We start from the raw sequence: 20891 nt of genomic DNA, 5'->3' as shown, positions 1-20891 counted from the left end.
AATAAAAATAAAACAACTTCTGTACAAAAAATTAAGTGTTTTTTTATTTTCTAATTTTAATCATTTCATTGCATTGTATATTGATGATAATAGTAGCTATAGTTAGTGATATGGTAAAGAAACTGAAAATAAAATATAAAAATGTACCTTAAAAACTTTTGATATTAATTTAGGAGGTTCCAAAGATTTTGCAAATGAAATATGAAAAATGATGATGAAAATATTTTTATACTTTGAATGAAAATTACTTTGCACAGTCTGAGTGCAAATAACTACTATAGGTAAATAACATTTTCATAAGAAAGATATAATTAGAATAAGGTATAAAATGTTATAAAATTTTAACAAAATATTATGATGTTTTGTGAGGAATGCAGAGTTACCATATTTTTGTTACATAAATAACTGTCCCTATTTGAGCAGTTTAAAGGGTTAAATAAACTGTCTTGCTAGTTGAGCATAGAGTAAGATGTCTTTAGTCTACAAAGACAGAATTAATTATGTCAAAACCAGATTTTCAACTAAGACCAAAGTCACAGTATAATATCCCTCAACCTTGATTATATATGTAGGTTACATTCTCTTTATATATGTTTGAAGATGGTGGTGGATTAAATCTCAGCTATTAACTAGTTATGACCAACATATCAAGGTAAAGGCATTACAGAATTTTGGTGAATCAAGTTTTTTTGAATGACCACTGTGATTTTTTAACCTCAGATGAGAATTAGAGCAAGCTTTTGACTATTTTTAACATGTTCACAAGGACATCAATTAATTGCATAACATGTGCATGAACAATTTTGAAATATTTCTGATTTTTTTTTACCTAAATAAAGTTATGTTACTTATCTCTGCAACACTAAGAGCTATTATTTCCAGCACATGCTACAAACCCTGAACAATGTCACACACCTGTTTGTGTATATGTGTTAGACTATAATGTACTCTTCATAATGTTGCAGTCTTCCAACTGGAGGATGGAAACATAACTCCCTTGAACTGTAATCTTCATGAGTAATATATCACATAGGCTAATTCATATGTTAGGACTGCTTATGCCCAGATGTGTTTTTTTCTAGTGCATTTGGAGTTTTTCCACTATTTTGATTAACTGCTTTTTACTTCCATTTTGCTTTTTTCTCTCATCTATCTGATAATTTTTCTTTATAATCACCACATTTATTTGTTTTTCTGTCTGCTGTTGGCAGTTCATTTAAGTATTTTTGTGAAGTATAGATTTAATATTCATTTACTTGCAACATTTAGATTTATCTGTAGTAGTTTCCTGTGATAATTTACCTTTGTTTATTGATTTTTCTTTTTCAACTTCTTAATGGGTTAAGATGGATTCTGAAGTTTTTGTTTTACACCTGATATTATTATTGCTGCTTTGAATGCAATTACTGGTTCAGATTTGGGGTTCTCAACTGAGGATTTTTCAGCTATAACTCCCTGGGAGATTAATAGTTATATGAAGTATCCTTTCTATTTCAAAAGTGCTCTTATTCCTTCAGCATTTTCTAAACCTGTTTAAGATCAAGAAGATTTTATTATGTTTTTTTAATTCTTTCCTACCGATGCTGTGCTTCCCCATGTATCTCCTGTAAAATCTACTAGGCCTAACTCTGCCTTTTTGTATATGTTTTTTTAGGTGTGTTCTATTTTCTCATTTTCATGATACTGCTTCTTCTTTAACATGTAATTAGGGTCCATTGTTTTCCTTCCTTCTCTCTTACACCAGGGTTTATGCTGAGCATTTTGTTTCTTAGTTGAGGATTGGTGTTAGCATGCCTAATTCTCAATGAACTCCTGATCTTTGTGCTTTGGCTTATCAGAAGCTTCCCAACTTTTTTGTTAGTCCCAGTAGTTAGTCACTTTTGCTCATGCAAGGGTTTCTTTCTGATAATCCTATCCATTTCTCCCACTTTTTTGTTTTTTTACACCTTCATCTTACCTTTACAGATCTACAGTACCTGTCAACATATATTTCCTTTCTGAGGCACTCTACTGATCTTCTGAGGACCTTTTGGAGATACACTTTCTCTCTTTTCTCCTCATTGATCCTACTATTCTTTTTGGCCATATCCATACACACATGATTTTGTTGTTGCTAGGATGTTATTGGGAAGAATGTTTGTTGTTTTACAGGTTCACCTAGCTTCCCATTATATCTGTGACTTCTGGATGGCTCCTTTTCTTCTGTCTGTCTGGTTTGGAGATATTCTAGTTTTGAAGTCATGTGTGGACTCTGCAGTTGGACACTTTATCTTTTTTCTTGGAGTCTCACCTCTATCATCCATTGGAGTTGACTATTCAGTCAGACAAGTAGCCTCCACCTGATACATTCGTATCAGACAATCTTCATTGGATAGCCTGCTGGTACAGTGGTAACTCTACAGATTTACAACACTAAAATCAGGGGTTTGATTTCCCTTGGTAGAATCTGTAGATAGCCTGATGTGGCTTTGCTATAAGAATACACACATAGCCATTATTTCCTTATTGGGGTACTACTTTCTGACTGTTCCCATCCTTCAAACTTTAGTGTGGCTGTGACTGGGTAAGTTATCCTTTCTATATGTATATATTCCCTACAGTTGCATTTCTCATTTAGGATTCAAATGCCACTGAGTGGTGAGTGTTTTCTGTTCAGGTATACTTCATATATCTGAAATATTCACGATACAATCCCAGTACATGTCATGGCCTATAATACATGCTGTTTAGATGGTATGTTCCACATGATTGCTTATAGGTTTTTTTGTGCAATATATTTGCTTCATTAATATGCCCATTCCAGGCCATACTAATCCATGGACATATGTGGCTAGAGCATAATGGGATAGCTGGCCATTCTTGTTGGTACTTTAATTGAATAAAACAGGGATGACCTGCTTTTCAAAATAGGGTTTTTGTGATCATCCACTGTAATGTCTCTGGTGTTGGCATTCCTCTGTACTCTCCACTGGATTTTATCTCCCATGTTCCTCTAGTGGAGTATAGGAGTCCTTCCATTTCTGAACTGCTGGGGTGAGGAACCATGGAGGAATCCTCATGTATATCTTCACTTCTTTTCAGCAGAGAATAGGGTGGTGGTGTTCTGCTATTGTAGATGTATGATGTATGTGTGATCCTCCAGTCATGTGCTCTACCTCTGTGTAGTAGGTCCTGGAGGTTGATGTTGCACCTTGCTTCTGTGCAGATCTATCTGGAAAGTGAGCTTGCTTACATTTACTAGATGTTGTCCACTTTCTTGAGGTGTGATTTGGAGAGTAGTGTTGAGTTCCAATTTCTGTGTAGTCATATTGGGAGGATGATGTGCATGTCTACAAATAACTATGTTCCACCTTTTTGCAGGGGATTCTGGAGATTGACATTTCACACAGCTTCTTTGTGATTCTATCCAGAGGATGAGGTTGTTTATATTTTGTAAATGCAATCTGCTTCCTTGTGGTTGAACCCAGAGGTTATTGTGCTTCAGTCTTTATGCAGTCCTAGTCAGAAGATGATATTACTTTGGAGTAGATCCATTAAATTGCAACTCACCTTATTGATTGGTATCCCTCATATTACCAAATGCGTGGATATTGGTTTAATATTGAGTGGTTCTGTATTAGAACTGGACTAATCAACATAAATTATCATGCATGTTTTGGTTGTATTTCCTTTTCTTTATCCAGTTTGTCTCAGGATTTCCACATCTGCATGGTGGTTCTAGAGATTGATGTTACCTTACTTCTGTACAGTTCTATCTGGATAGTGTGGTTGATATATATTTCTAGAGGCAGTCTGTGGTGTTGTGCTCTCACTTCTGTGTGGTCATATCCAGAAGATAATGATGATTTAGGGCAACATTTTTCCTCTCAGCTCCACTTTGGGGTGTTTTCACTGCCCAAAGCTGATGTGGGACAATGGTGTTCCAGTGTGATTGATTTTGATGTGACCTTTCCAACACACATCTTATTCTACAATCATTCAAATGTAGGGTTCCCAAATGTGTTATTGGTTATGGATTTACACATGAGTCTTTTTCATAAATTCTGTTGCACAGTATATACTGCCATATTACTTAACTTGAGGTGAAAATGGTGTGGACCAATCTCCTACCATTGGACAAAGGTTCTATTCCCCTTCAGCCGAGCTATGGTTCCTTATTTTTAACAGGATCGTGCATTCCTTAGTTGACACATGCATCTTTTGAGCTTTTATTTCTGTTATTATATGGATGATTGACTTCTCCTGGCCCCATCTCAACAGGCAATTGCTACCTCCATTTGACCTTAGGCTGCCTTGTCAAACTTTCCAATTCTGTTTTGACTCCCTCTTAGTATCTTGTTCACCTAAGAGTTTCTAAATTCCTGTGCAGAACAGTTTCAATATTTTTCTTTGCATCTCATCACCATAGAAATTTTGATGTTTGAAGCATTTTCTCTTCCTCTCATCTTGCATAAAAGCTTTTCTCACTTTGGGAATCATGCTTTCTTTAAAGCTCTGATCTCTCTGCTATGTGGATGTGTTCCCTTGGATGAGCTGTGAGGAATTGGTTTCTTGGGTTTCTACATTCCTTTCTCAATTCCTTTTTGTCATGGTGACTTTATCTCTACTACTTTTTCCTCCCAGTTCATCTTGCATCTTTACTCCAATGCTTCTCTTTCCATTTGAGGTCACATCTTAATATCACCACTACCTCTAGTATCTGGTTTCCTGATAGCATTCTCTCTCTTCATGTCAACATTCTGTAGATCATTGCAGCTTATCAAGTTTTGGTCATGGTTGTCCATTCATCAGTCATCTTGTGAAGATTTACTTGGACAATTATGGCCATTTCTTACATCAACAACCAAGGAGATACCTGTTTTCAGGACCTGAGCTTTTTTGCTTTAGACTTCCTTAATTTAGCTTTTGATTATTGTATGTTTTCTTATGGCATTCTATAGCTCAGGGGGTTTGAATTTGGTGTTGGGTCCCTTGTCTTGACTGGGCATGATCCATCCATGAAATGATCTGAATTCTTTTGTTGAATTTGTTTCCATTTTGGACCTCTAAGATTAATGCTTTTGTAACTACTCTCATTTTCAAACATTCATTCTTTTGGTAATTCATACTAGATACATTTTTACACCAGATTCAGTTGCTCTGGCTGTTATGCTCTGAACCAGAAATGGTCTAGCATTTTACTCTTTGTCTACTCTCCATTATTTGTCCTTGAATACTTTGTGAAACAACCCCTTGCCATGTGCTTCTGATTGCTCCTTTGTGGCCTACTAAGTAGTTTTTTTTTCCCTTCCTTTTTGCTTCACATCTGTGGAACCACTTCACTTCCTTCTCTTGATATTCTTCCTTTCCCAACCTCAGTCTTCCATTTTTCTCCACAGTGTGTTGTACCTTCATTTTCACATGTAAGATTTTTCTGTTTCCTTGTGTAACATAGGAAATGTTTACACAGAATAGCCCATTTTCTCTCTCATTCTTATTGGTCTTCTATTTTCACCCTTTATCAATGTAACTGGGCTGTCTGCTGCCATTGTCTCTTTCACCACTCACTTATGACTAGTCTTCCTAATTTTCTATATCGGATTTCCTTCTCTACTTTTTAATTCATCAGAATCCTGTCTGTTTTGACCATTGCAGGTTACTGTGCAGTGTTCATCATGATCTTCTGCATCTTGTTAGGCAGTAATCTCTTCCTTTCTCCTGTTCTTTTCAAGGCATTTTTTTTATTCACTGAAATGATCATCCAGATTTTTTTCCTGACTGGAGCCTTTGTGTGGTTCTTTGGACTCTTATATACCTCCTTTAATCCATTGACTTTGTGTTCCTTGTAACATTTGTTATTTAAGGCACATTTTTTAAATTTTTCTTTCATTTGGTAATTGTCGTTCAAAAATTTACACCATATATGCTTTCATTCTCTCTGTCATAGAGATATGTTATTGTTGTTTCCAGACTTCAGCTTCTTAAGAAAATAACAATATTTTTTTCATATTTCTCTCTCCCCTCTATTTCCTCATTGTATAGTTGTTCTGATCCATTGTTAATTTCCTTTTTATGGAAACTGAAATAATATATTTTTGTCATGGCAAACCACTTCTTTAAACTTTTCTACTTACACCTTAACTGGTTGGATTTGCTACCTCATCCATCTTGCATATTCTTCTTTGGATGAGTTTGACCAAGTGTACTTTTATGTCTCCTCCCACCATATTTGGCATATTACAGTCTTTCTTGACTCTTTTTGTTGCTGGCCATTGGAGGAGGTCTTACAGAGTCTGATATAAATTGCACTAAACTCATTTATCTTCAATTATTTACATCATTGGGTGGTTTAATTTGCATGTGGTTTATGTCCTCCTCCATTTGCCATATTCCAGTTTACCCAAAGGTTCTCATGTAGTGAGGTTTGCCAGTTATATTTTAACACATCTCCATGTCATTCGTGCATTTCATAGCACCTCGATGCATGTATCTTTTTTATTTTGCATGTTCTACCGCATTGCATAATGACCAGAGAAAAATGGAAGGTGTTAAATGCATTCACTCCTGCTCAATACCACCATTAAGATGAAGTTTTCTGCAAGATTTCTTTGCCAGTATATATCTATACAATTGACAAGACAATTTCTATACCTTTTACAAAGAAATAAATGAGAAAAGACAGCAACAGTCATGCACTTACATCTGGACCACTCTTGCTCTTCTGATTCATAAAACCTCCATTTCACTTTTACTTGGTAGGAACCTAAATATAGGTGATTGTATTTGATGAAATTAATTCATACATATTCTTTGATGTTATCTCCTATACATATTGTCCTCTCCTGCTCTTTTAGTAGAGCACAGGAGAACCATTACTTTGCCAGTTGTAACCTACTGAGGATGTCACTATGGAAAGTTTTCTTTGTGAGTAGTACCTGGAACCTCATAAAAAAAAACAGTTGGCTCTATTCCTCATTTAAGATGAATGGTTGGTATGTTCCTGAGAAGTGTAGACAGGGCACACCATTACAGTATTTCCCAAGCAGTTTGCAGTGGATACATCCAGCAGCAAGTGACTTGGATTTGCCTTGGGATGCAGGCAAGGGCTCCTACTCCATCCACCTGTCATTACAACATCTGTATCACATAACTATTTCTTCAAAATGTAATAGCCTAAAATCCTAGTCTACTGATCTTAATGTTTTACCCATATTGGTGACACAGTAACACTGACACTGGGTTTCCCTGATATCCTTTGCTGTAATGAAAATATTAAATAAATCAATAAATGATAGATTGGGTGAAAAGTATTCACTGCTTGAGAAGGATAGAGTCTCCCACTAGGTGCTGCTCAACTAGGTGAACCTCAGTGCCATGGAAGTTGTACTCCATGTATTTTATTTGCTGTTTCAGTGAGGAGCTTATATTTGTATTTTGCATCCATTGGCATTTTCTGAATCTTCAATGTGAGATTCTAACTACTAGTGGGAACATAAATAATACTGCTTAAGATTTTTCTTCACCAGAAAATATATTTCAGATAGATGCCTCTCTTCGCTACCTCTCCACTTTTGGTGAATTTTTGTTTGCCTCATCAAGAATGAGCCTATGGTGATGTGCTAGTGTTCACAAGGGCTACTGTGCACAGAGTATATGTCACCTTTTCATTGGTGAAGACTTGCAGCAATATCACAATTGTGTCATAATTTAGTACAATACACAGAGGTGTGTGTGTGTATAAACAATTAGAAGTTTTTCAAACCATATCCTTTTCAAAGTGAGCAGTCTAGAAGCTTTTAACTTAATATACTTTTTTTGTGAAAGGTGAATCTTTTTTGTGTAACTTTGTGATGTTTTTTTTTTTTTATATTAATCTCATTCTTAATTTTCAATCCATCAGTAGTAAGAGAGAAATTAAGGGTATACAATTTCAAAACATTATTTTTCCTTCTCTAGGATCTTTAGAGTGTCAGGCTGGATGTGTACTTGAAAACTTGGAGACATATGCAAATGAGCATGGCTTCATGATTCCACTAGATCTTGGATCCAAAGGTAGCTGTCAGATTGGTGGGAATATTGCCACTAATGCAGGAGGTTTGAGGTTAATGCGATATGGGTCTTTACATGCAAATGTGCTTGGACTTGAAGTAGTGAGTATTTTATATAAAGTATTATAAATATGGTTTGATTTACTGCATTTTTTTGCAATTTAGTTTTGTAATTTACAATGATAAGGATGTTTCTGTAGTTTATATTTCAGGCAATAAAACCTGTTCTATAAACATTGGAAGATTGAAGGTTTTGAGAAATATTAAGTTTAAATGATAAGACAATGAGGTTATTAGAACCCTCTACTATTCTTTTATCTTTTATTTCATCGTCCTTATAAAATTGTGTCAATACCTTTATAATATATAATATTACATATATTCCCGTGCCTCTTTTTTTCTGTAAAGAAACATAAGAAAGATAAGGTGCCATAAAACCATCTGGTCTGTACCCCAATGGTATAGCAGTAAGTCTACGGACTTACTATGCTAAAATCAGGGGTTCAATTCCCATTGGTAAACTCAGCAGGTAGCCTAGTGTGGCTTTGCTATAAGAAAAACACACATGCACACACCATCTGGTTTGTTTAGAGCATCCTACCTTACTAATGCTGGTTGTTATCTTCTTCCAACTGGTTCATAGCTTGAATCCAGTTATTACTGGTTTTTAGCATATGTTTTTTTCCTATTGTGTGTTTTAATATATGTATATATGTTAGCCTGTGATTTATCTTAGTTACAAATGGCAGCGTTAATGATACTGGGACAGTCCTATCACAGGTACAAGATATGGTGAAATATGTAATAAAATACTTTAGTTAGTTGATTTTTGCTGCTCAGTGTCTTTCTGAATGACTAAGAAAGAACTGTTAGCAGTTGTCAAGTGCAATCACAATTCTCTTTATGGTAAAATAGTTCACTGTTAGAGTAGACCATATAATGAGAAAATAACTGATGGTTTTTAAGTATACAAAAGGTATTTTGCAAGTTTCCACATCATGTGAGATAGCAGCTTTCTATCTAGCCAGTAATAGTTTCCCCTTTCCACTGAATATTCCAATAAGGAAATAATACTGTTGTGAAATTCCTCTTTGCATTAGTGTTCATATACACTTTACTCACATCACTAGCAAATTGAATATATAAACTAAGCTATGGAGAAATAAGTGGAAGAAGTTAAAGTGCATCTATTAAAATATGGAAAATATATGATGGAAGTTTTTTACATTTGGGAAACAAACCCAAAATTCTGTATTTACTTCCTTCAGTATGAGATATCAAAATATATATTCCATAAGTCTCATTTATTAAAGATATAATGTTTATCATAGTAACATGTTAGTTACATTATGCAGTTTCCTAGGGAACTAATAAAAAGTCTGCCATTTTGATGAATTAATTTTTTTATGGCTTTAGTGTCATATTGGCAATAGCAGTGTGTAAGTTTTTAAATGCTCCTAATGGGCTTGGATTATTGCATTTTAAATTGTAATTAAGAAACAAGCTTATCTTGAACTGTGTTGGACTACAAATCTGTTTTAGGATGATGTATTTGTGGTCGTACCTGGGCAAGAAGACTAATTATAATTCCATCTGTTCTGTTTTTTATCAGTTCTGTTTGTTTCCTAATGTCAGTAGATTTTATTTGTAGCATGTCAGAACTAGTTTCTTTTTAAATGTGTTACATTTAACATTTTGAAATTATTAGCTTGAGAAAGAAAATGCATTCAGGAGGACAATCTATAAATGTTTCATTATACAGGTATGTTTTTTATTAGCTTAAAGAGACTTAAAGTTGGAAAATCTCCTGCTTTTACTGTTACTATGAGAAGGCAGTATCACTCCATGCAATCTTTTGCATATATATTATTGTTTATGGGAGTAGAATGATAAGTTGCCACATCATTACAATCTGCCTACAAGCTGATATGTGATGTAACTTCTGATTTATAGGTATTTTAACCATGAAAATGTTTGGGTCTTGTATTATGTAAGATTCACTGGACAAATGGTTATACCCCATCGTATAGTGATCTTGCAAACGTAATTGTTACAGGCTACTTTCACAAAAAAATGTGAAAATGTGGTGTCATTACTGTACTGTGTTCTCCATTTAAGCAGCCTTTCTAAATATATTATTATCATTGTACTTACTACAGAAATAAATACATACAGTAGATGCAAAAAGCGTTATGTCCAGGCTGAAAATTAAAGTCACTTTCTTAGCAGGAGGGCACATTGTTAGCTGCATGCTGTTGTTCACAAACATTTTAAATGTTATTGTAGTTGCATTGAGTGATAAAACACTTGATACAAATGCATATTAGATAATAAATATTTTTCCTTATATTTAGATGATTACTGTCAAACACAGCATATACATCACAGTTGTTGTTCTTGCACAAAACTTTATTGTCACAATCTAACACATCTCAATTATATATACATATACATGTATATGATACTTCCTGCAAAAGTGGAGGAAAATAACAAGAACATAATTTCACAGTGGATGATATTTATATGAACCTCAGTGAAAATACCAAATAAGCTGAGGAAAAGGCATTAGTCTTTTATAATTAGTAACTTACAATGTTATTAGTAGCCCAACACATTCTATTATCTATTATACAGGTAAACATTGATATAAAACGCATTGATAAAGCACTATAATCAGTTGGGCGCGATAGGGTTTTGGGCCCCAAATTTTTTTGGGTTTCTACAGAGGTTGCTGCTTAATATTACCACTGCTTAATGTAATCAGCCGGTTAATGTGATCAAAAATCAAATCCACTTCAATCTTTTTGTATGGTTTTCACGCCGCATATTGTGATCAAACCCCGGCCTGCATGTAATAATTCCTGGCGCTGTCAACTGCAGTAAAGTACATAATCTGCCAGTCATAGGATAGCTCTCAGTGAGTAGGCAAGAAGTATCAAAACTTTATTTTCATTAAAACCACAAGTCATCCTTGATCGACCGATGGATGACAAAGGATAAGTCATATACACTCATACACCAGTGACAGTGGCATGAAGTGCTGCAAACGATAGCGTCAATGTTGAAACCATATAAATTTCTAAGAAACAGCTCGCTCCCCAGAAGCTTTCAGATGAAATAGTTTCTTGGAAATCTGTGACGTCAGCTATTCCCTTTTATTCTAATATCGCCGAATAACTGAAAGGTCTTGTAACACCAGCTCGTAGGCAGAATTTCGTCGACCGAATCAATTTTGTCTTGAGTGAATGGGATAGTGACCATCCTGTGGCGACAGACTGCGATTTTCATATTTTTTCAACATACAGCGTATTTATACCCATGGAGAAGAGAGGCACCAAAAGGAATGCTTACACAGTACAAGAGAAGATACAGATTGTGCAGCGAATCCAGAACGGGGAAGCAAGGACCAAGATTATGAAAGAAATAGGAGTTCCAGAGTCTACACTTCGAGGTTGGCTGAAGAATGAAGATCAACTGAGAGAATTCTGCAACCAGGTAGACAGAATGACAGGACTACAGAGGAAGAAAGCCAAGACAGCAGCAGACCCAGCAGTGGACATGGAAGTTTATGATTGGTTTGTGAGACTTGAGCAGACAACATTCCCATCTCAGGACCCATGGTCCTTGCAAAGGCAGAGAAGACCTACCAGCAACTATACCAGAAAGAAGATTGGCAGCCCACCCATGGATGGCTACAGAGATTCAAGGAGTGGCACGGCATCAACCAGATCAAGATTTGTGGAGAGGCAAAGTCGGCAGATATAGCAGCAGCAGTGGAATTCATCCCTCAACTACAGGATTACATCAAGGAGAATAACTTGGAACTGAACCAGATCTACAATTGTGATGAGACAGCACTTTACTACAAGGCTATGCCAGATAGGACATTCGCACTTCGGACGGAGACCCAGACATCAGGATACAAGCAAGTCAAAGACAGAGCAGAGGCAGAAAGGAAGTTTGTAGACTACCAGGATGGACTCCCCTTGACAACCCTTGTGAAGCAGTGGGCCGAGATTGACGAAGTAGCACCAGTTATCCAGCCACCCCTCACAGATGAAGAGATCCAGAAAGCAATAGAGAACCCAGCGGCAGCACCCACAGATTTTACCACTCCAGATGAAGAAGAAGAAAATGACCCCATTCCAGAAGAACTCAGGAATTGCATCACCTCAACTCAGGCAGTACAGTACACAGAACAACTTCTATATTGGGCAGAACACCACAATCTAGGAATTTGCAAGATACTACAGATCCAGGACCTAATGAGAACTGCGAAGAGGATGCGGAACCAAAGAGGAAGACAACAGACACTTTTGGAGGCTTTTGAAAGAAAGAAGACTACTGAGTAACTATAAATTTGTGCATTTCAACTTGTTTTACGTGCTTACTATATTTTATTGTTATTAAATTTTTTGAAAAATCCGTTTTTGTTTCAGTACTGAATTCGTATTTTAAACTTTGCCATGACATTTTTTTATCTGGTAATTATTTGACTTCTGTTTGTACTTAGATTTTAATAATTAGTAAATAAATTATCAAAATTAATTACTATATGTATTAACTTTTAAAATTGAACTAATTTTAATCAGCGCCTAATCGTAAAAAAACGATCACATGATTGCTCTGACGGAACTACTTTTAGAATATCAGCCCCATCAAAGTAATGAATTCGATAAATTTCTTTAGAATTCTGCTTTTTACATTTAATTTCAGTCTTAAAATTGAGTTTAATAAATAAAAATAAATAAAAAAATGCTATATCATTGGTGTAAGTAGTTTTGTTTGTTTTTCTTTATTTCACTACAAAACGCGTAAATTTTGCATTATCGCCACCCCGAGGGTAAAAAAATATATAGTCAAATCGGTATAAGGCTCAATCAGATACAACGGGGTCGAATTTTTTGGATCCCAACTAGCGCCTTATATCGATGTTTGACTGTATTTTAACACCTTAAGTATCAAAAGCTTTATCTTGTTATGTATTACAAATTCAAATAGCCTAAAACTAAGTTAGATTGTAATTTAGATTTAGAGGCTAAATAATTTTTTATGTATCATATTTATGATATTTGCCAACAAGATTAATAAACACTGACTCATGTGACTCTCTCTAGCTATTCTATTTAAATATTACTTCAAGTTGAAGCAGCAAACTAAGCATAGGAGGACAGTAGGGAAGAAAGGGTGGAAAGTGTGACTGGAAATAAGTACCTGTAGGAAATATATTTTCAGTTCAAGAAAATTATAACTTCCAAAAAGTACCTGACTTCTATTCACATACACAACTAGAATAGCACATTGAATAGGTTGTAGGACAAGGAAGAATATAGAAACATCCTTCAAAAGCATTTTAAAAAGGACATCCCCATGAGGGAATCCTCTAACAAGAGAACAGTACACTGAGGATTGCATCATTTTTGAACCAGGTATACTCTTCATACAGATGTGGAAAAATGAAACTGATCTTTGTGGATAAAGTTGAAATAAATGAATTGAAACATAAATAATGTAAAACATTGAATTATAACTTACATTATAATGCTAATTTCACTGAAATATGTAGATAATAAAGTTTTTTTTAGTTAAAGTTTGACTCATTAAAATTTCATGACATGCAGAAAATGGACTTGTATCAGTATAGGATTGATATTCATACACCATCCATGTCTAGAACTCCATTTTTAAAAGTGTTTATAGCTTCTGTATCTGCATATGTTATATTTTTCGTGTTACATTGGCTAATGTTATCTGTCTTGCTCTTCAGCTGCATGGAGTTGGTAATGTTATCAGTATAAATGACTGAAATGGACATTTTTTGTGGGTTCTTGTATGAGCCAATATGTTTGTATAAGTGACAAAATTAAATGCTTGCAAAATTGGTCTAACTGTATAATTTATTCCATTTCACATCTTGTGCTTCAGAAGATGAGTGCCTATAACACATACAGGCTCTGTTACATACAAGCCTTGCCTCTTCTTCATTTATTAGGTAATACCTTACCCATATGAGCTCGCTCTTGTCTTAATCTTGTGTTTTCCTGGCTTTATTACTATCATTATTCCACCCATATGGGGTCTTACTTTTGTTTAGTGTGAGGAAATACTTGAGGGTAACGGTGCTGCCAGAAAGCTTCTCATACTTTTGTACCACTGTACCTTTCAGTCGTCATGTGTACTTCACACAAGGTCAGATTACTGCTGACTTCACATATCTTATGTTAGGTAGAAATGACACTGAAGGTGGGATTAGTAAAAGAAAGGTCTACATAAGATTCTTTGTTATCACAGCACTCGGGAATTCTTGTTGGTTCACCAAAGTTTAACAACATAAAGTTAGTAGCTATACTGTGGAGAACCATATGTATGCATTTACCATTATTTTTTCACCTACATTCAGGTTGAGATGTGCTGGATAACCTTTCATGTACACATTGATGAATTTATTGGGTTGGTAAGTTTAGGAGAGCCATCTAGGGGTTTTTTGGCTTGCATTTGTGATCGTTCCACTGAAAGTTGTTATAATATCTGTAACAGATGTTGCTGTTGAGCTGCCAGAGAAAACAGTTTTTTGTTTTAATAATCTAATCTGTTTGAGTGAGAATAATATAATTTTTTTTCTTTCATCCATTCTCATAACATATTGCTTATATAAATACAATTTATCTCTAGGCTGTTAACCTGTAACTTTAGTTTTGGAAGAGGCAATTTACTAAAAGTAGAGAAGAAAAATAGAGGGTATTTGATGACCACTACTGTATGCAGTTAACATCAGTGAGAATGGACTTCTCTGGGCTTGTCAGGTTAGTCTCTTGAAAGAGTAAGATATAAAGTTTATAGAGATTCCAACTGTAGTATTCGCTTCAAGTTAGTTCTCACACTATTCTTGTCAATATTAAACTATGGCTGGCCAATTTTTCTCTGTCTTCTATTAGTATCCAGTATTTCTGGATAACTGATAGTGTAGGTATTCATGAGAATGAGCTTACTGACACTACAACCGTATCTGTATGCTCTGGTGCCATCACAGTCAAGCCTATCTTATATGTGGACTATTGTTCCTGTATTGAAGGCTCAGCTTTGTGCCAGTTGGCAGTCGTCTTGGAGTGAATAATATTGTAGCAAGCTTTTTTGAACCAAACGTTCTGTTGTTCTTTCACGATCTGGCTTCTGTAAGGATAAGAAGGAGAAACTTGTCTTGGCTAGGATACACATTGGTCTCTGATTTCTAACCATTGTTTTCTTTTATTGAGGACTGATTGCCCAATGTATGGCTTTTGTGACATTCAAGTCACAATAGGCTCCATTTTACTGTCATGTTGTCATTACAACTCTAAGACAAGTTTTCAAAGGGCTTAGTACTGACGTTGGCAATAGTGACACTTTCCAACTTTATTATATTTTAAAATATTTGCTAACCATTGACCTTTTTAATTCTGTTTAAATGTTTTATCTGAATTTTTTACATTTTTTAGTTTTAACTTGATTTATTTTTACATTTTATAACAATTTTACTTTTGCAGTTTTTGCCAGTTGTTTGACACAGATAACCAAGTTGTTTTGTGCCAGTAAATGGCAACCAACCCTGTCTTTCTCATAGTCATGTGAGGTTTCCTTCTTATGGCATAAGCTCCATTTTTCCAACAGGAGATCATCTAGGCATTGTTTTTTCCTGTATTATTGTTTTTAGGTAGTACATTAACCACTAGATATTTGTAAATCTTGTTCTTAACTCTGTCCATTTTAAAAAATAGGGACTAGCTAAAGCCAGTAGCCTATTAGAATGTTGCTATCATTCTTAAGATTGGTGTATATTGGTCAGTAGAGTATCAATCTACCATCCCACCATCAAGATGCCTCCCTAGAGAAAGACCTTATACCAATCCAGCCCTTTTTATTACTGGAAAATACATACCTATGTTGTTTCTACCTTCTAGTAACAGAGTGTGGTGAAGTATCTATTTGATAAACTGTCAATCTCTTCAGTACATCTGGCAGCATCTCTTGTATAAGCTGTGTTAGCTGTAAATTCCACGTTCTAATGATTCATCTACTTTAATGTTGTGTACACAACTACAGCCTGAGTAGTTTAACATTGGGGCTAACCTTAGAAATAGGTTATTTCCTGTTTTCTTGTATATGTATTGAAATTAAGTTCAAACCAGTTTTAATATTAAATATTTAATTAGTTCAGTGGTAATTCTTATTTGGACTAATAATTTAAACTAAACACTAGATTTTTAACTAACACTTAGTTACATTGCCTAGAATTAAACACATTCTGACATTACATATATTTAATAAAATTAGAAAACATGATGACTTATACTAAATGCATATAGTTTGTAACCCTGCAATGTATGGTGCATTTGGACTTATGCTTATAATGTAATAGTCAGTAACTGTGTAATTAAATCTACATCTAATCATGTGGTAAATTAGTACTTGTGAGTAGAGTTGAAATTAAAGCTCTTTCAACAACTTGTATATTGTTGTAAAAATTTTAAATTTTAATTTCTTCTCATTTTCCCCTCGGTGTGGATTCCTGTACGTGGTGAGGGGACCTCCCAGGGAAGGTTCTGTTCTATCTGGTTACCTTCTCTGGGATCTAAACATCCACCCACGTGTTTGCCGTGCGTGGCGACCCGTGAAGGGGAGGAGAAGATCCTGGTGGTTGAGGGGTCCAACCCTAACACACCACTTTGGCCTCAAATTCCTGTAGACGGGCGGCCTTTGGGTGGCCCCCCTTGGGTCAATCGGCTGGTCCACTTGGGCTAGAGTCAACCAAGTACCAGTGTTGGAAGTTCTCAACGGGTGTTGTGGACATTGTGCCTGATGCTGGTGTTTGGGTATAGTGCTCACGAAACCCTGGCGTTGCTGCATTGTCCTTGCGTGACTTTGTAGTGCGTCCCTTGTAGGGCTCCATGGTGGGTGGGGTCAGTGGGTACCGAAATTTTTTCCTTTTCCTATGGATCCTCAAAAAATTTAAATAAAATTGTAAAAAACAGTCAATAGATAGCGACCACGTCTTGAATACTCAGAACAGCAATCTTCAACATCAGTAACACATGTACCTCATTTTCTTATATTACATTCTCTTTGGAAAAACCTTTAGGGCAAATGTCCCCTTTTTTTATTCAAAGGGACTAGAGGGACTTGCTGGCTCTCCAAAATCAGTAAAGAAACTTCGATCTGGTGACATATTAGTTGAAACATCCACATCCCAACACAGTGAACTCCTGTTGAAATCAAAGGCAATTGGGGATATACCTATTGAGGTTACACCCATGCTGCCTTGAATTCTTCACGAGGAGTTATTGTTGAAAGGGATTTGAAGAACGTCCCAGTCAGAGATTCTCGCTGGTCTCTCCACTCAAGGAGTTTCTGCAGTGAGGCATCTCCACTGCAAAGATGGAATTACACTGCCAACAAATACCCTCGTTTTAACATTTACTTCACCACGTGCACCTGCCACCATCAAGGCAGGTTATCTCATTGCAGGGTTCGGCCAAACATACCAAACCCTCTTCGATGTTTCCAATGTCAGAGATTGACCACTCAAAGACATCTTGTCGTGGTTCCCTGACATGTGCTCGTTGTGGAGGCAAGGACCACGATGCCTATGACTGTGACATGAACCCACATTGCGTAAACTGCAATGGTTCTCACCCTCATACTTTCATTCTTGCCCAAAATGGTTGGAGGAAAAGAGGTGCAGCGTTTGAAAACGACACATAACATTAGTTATCCTGAGGCTCGGAAATTGCTGTCCACAACTCCATCTCGGACATATGCTGCTGCACTTCATTCCACAACTACAGTGGGAGTGCAGACAGATCTCTGTGCCTCCAAAAGAATCGTTTTCAAAACAAATGAAAAGCCTTTTGACCTCCGTGGTTAAAAGGTTGATGAATCAACTACCACACCTATCTCTGTCCCTCCCATACCTTCCAACACACCTCAAGATCCACGTCCTTCAGTTTCAAATACAGGCATTTCTTCTGATACATCTTTTCTCCCACCACAAGAGACAACACAATGATTCGTTCGCGTCCTCAGTCACTAGATTCCCCCTTCCAATAACAAAAACCTGCCCACCTGACACAGAGCAGGATCCATGGAGGTTGATAGACCTCCTCCAACTAAAGACAGTAAAGAAAAAAGACGTGGTCGTAAACCGAAGGGTTCTCCAGCCACTTCACCTACCCGTTCTTAAAAATGGCCACCTTGATACAATGGAACTGTCGAGGTTTACGTTCTAATCTGGATGATATCAAAACGCTGATTGCTTCCTACCATCCTGTTTGTCTTTCTTTACAAGAAACATTTCTCAAAACTGCTGATACTGTCTCCATTCGGCAGTTTTCTCTGTACAGAAATGACAGGTTGTGTGATGGTCGAGTACATGGAGGGGTGGCACTGTTGGTTGATCAACACGTGCCCACCCTGTCTTTGTCACTCAACACACCCTTGGAGGCTGTAGCCATCCGTATCTCCTTGGGTCATACCATCACTGTTTGTTCTCTGTACCTGTCCCCTGGAAAGACATATGATCAATCAGATCTGGATGCTCTCGTTGAACAATTGCCATCTCCATTTCTAATCCTAGGGGATTTTAATGGACATCATCCCCTCTGGGGAAGTGCTATTATTGATGGGAGGGCCGATCTGTAGAGCGGATGCTCTCTGATCACAATCTTTCTCTTTTCAATACTGGTTCTTCCACTTACTTTCATGCACCTAGTCAGTCCTTTACCGCTATTGATCTCTCAGTTTGCTCCCCTTCATTATTTTCCCATTTTTCATGGAGGGTTGACAGTAATCCACTAGGCAGTGATCATTTTCCAATCCTTAAGAGAGACTGGCGTGGTCGATGCCACCCTACCCGCGTGCCCGGTGGAAGCTGGATCAGGCAGACTGGTCCACTTTCACTGCTCTCGCAGAACTTGATCCTGCCATCGTAAATCAGCCATCAATAGACGACTGTGTAGCAGCGGTAACTGACTGTATTACACATGCAGCTGCTCAGTGTATTCCTAAAACCTCGACACGTTTTCCACGATATCCTCGTCCGTGGTGGAATCCTGCTTGCCACTTAGCACGGAAGGCTCAAAAGCGGGCCTGGGATACTTTTAGTAGATATCCCACACTTTCAAACCGGGTTGCTTTCCAGCGGGCCCGTGCACATGCTAGGTGGGTAAGGCGTCACAGCCAGAAGGAATCTTGGATTAAGTTCACAACCAGTATATCTTCTACCACCAGTTCCAAGATCATATGGGACAGGATTCGAAAGGTTAATGGACACTACAATTCTATCCCCTCTCGATCTTACTCTCTGATGGTCAGGAGGTGACTGATGTTGGAACATCGCTAACACTCTAGGTGAAAGCTTTTGCGGGTATCTAGCACTTCTGCTTGTTCCTCCACCTTCCTGGCCATCAAGACTCAGGCGGAGCGATCACCTCTTTCCTTTCAACTAACTGTTTCTTTGACTATAATCGTCCTTTTACCCTGGTGGAACTAAAAATGGCCCTTCATCGGTCTGCCAGTACGTCTGTTGGACCTGATGATATTCATTATGACATGCTGCACCATTTATCTCCTGCTTCTCTTAATGTCCTTCTGATTGTTTTCAACCGGATCTGGCAGAAGAATGTTTTTCCTGATGCTTGGCACCAGGCTATTATTTTACCTTTCTCTAAGCCAGGGAAAGATCCCAAGATTCCTTCAAACTACCGTCCAATTGCTTTGACGAGCTGTCTCTGTAAGACATTAGAAAGGATGGTTAATGCTCGTCTTGTTTGGTTCCTTGAATCAAACAACCTCCTCTCGCCCACCCAGTGTGGGTTCCGTCGATAGCACTCCACCACAGACCACCTAATTCGTCTTGATACATCTATCAGAGAAGCCTTTCTCAACCGCCAACATCTTGTATCAATATTCTTTGACATAGAGAAGGCTTACGACACAACATGGAGGTATGGCGCTTTTGAGACCTCCATACATATGGGTTACGTGGCCATCTACCCATGTTTATTAAAAATTTTTAATGGACAGGAGATTCCAGGTTCGTGTGGGTTCGACACTTTCCCGTTCTTTTGTACAGGAACTTGGAGTCCCTCAAGGATGTGTATTGAGTGTTACACTCTTCAGTATAAAGATAAATGCCATCACTGAACAACTCCCTCTCACTGTTGCGAATGGGCTGTATGTCGATGACTTTCACATCTCATGTCAGTCGTCAAACATGAGATATATTGAGCGGCAACTACAAACCGCCCTCAATTGTGTATGCAAAGTGGACTATGGCGAACGGCTTTAATTTCTCTCTCTCCAAAACTGTGTGCATGCACTTTTGCCGTCGGCGGGTATTCACCCTGATCCTGAACTTCATATCGGTGGAGTTTTGCTGCCAGTTGTCCCGGAGACCAAGTTCTTGGGGCTTATCTTTGATTGTAAACTGACCTTTATACCACACTTAAAGAAGCTTCGGGTCAAATGCACAAGAGCACTGAACATCCTCCGTGTTCTCTCTTCTACCAGTTGGGGGGCAGATCGCTGTTCAATGTTAAAGGTATATCGTGCTCTTATTAGATCGAAACTTCGATTATGGATCAATGGTCTATGGCTCTGCCAGACCTCAGCCTTAAAGATGCTGGACCCGTTCATCACCAAGGACTTGACTCTGCACTGGGGCTTTCCATACCTCTCCAGTTCAAAGTATATACATTGAATCTCATGAACCTTCTCTACACCTTCACCGTTTGCAACTATCTTTACAATATACTTCGAAACTTCATTCCTTACCAAAGCATCCCACCTGGAAATGTGTTTTCCTTCCTCGGTGGGCAGTACTTTTTCAGA

The 20891-nt window shown here is 37.2% G+C and overlaps 1 protein-coding gene across 4 annotated transcripts in view; it reads left to right on the top strand.

Annotated features, from left to right (window-relative positions):
• The window catches only part of LOC143235360 (D-2-hydroxyglutarate dehydrogenase, mitochondrial-like), a 73794-nt gene that overhangs the window by 19801 nt on the left and 33102 nt on the right, over nt 1-20891 (top strand). For all 4 annotated transcript variants that reach the window (XM_076473446.1, XM_076473449.1, XM_076473447.1 and 1 more), the window contains exon 4: nt 7936-8129. In XM_076473446.1, coding sequence (XP_076329561.1) covers nt 7936-8129 — 194 coding nt within the window. The remainder of the gene's footprint in view (nt 1-7935; nt 8130-20891) is intronic.

This window comes from Tachypleus tridentatus, chromosome 12 (genome assembly GCF_004210375.1).
Source record: "Tachypleus tridentatus isolate NWPU-2018 chromosome 12, ASM421037v1, whole genome shotgun sequence".
NCBI classification, from domain to species: Eukaryota; Metazoa; Arthropoda; class Merostomata; order Xiphosura; family Limulidae; genus Tachypleus; species Tachypleus tridentatus.
This window is presented reverse-complemented; position numbering and strand designations above follow the sequence as displayed.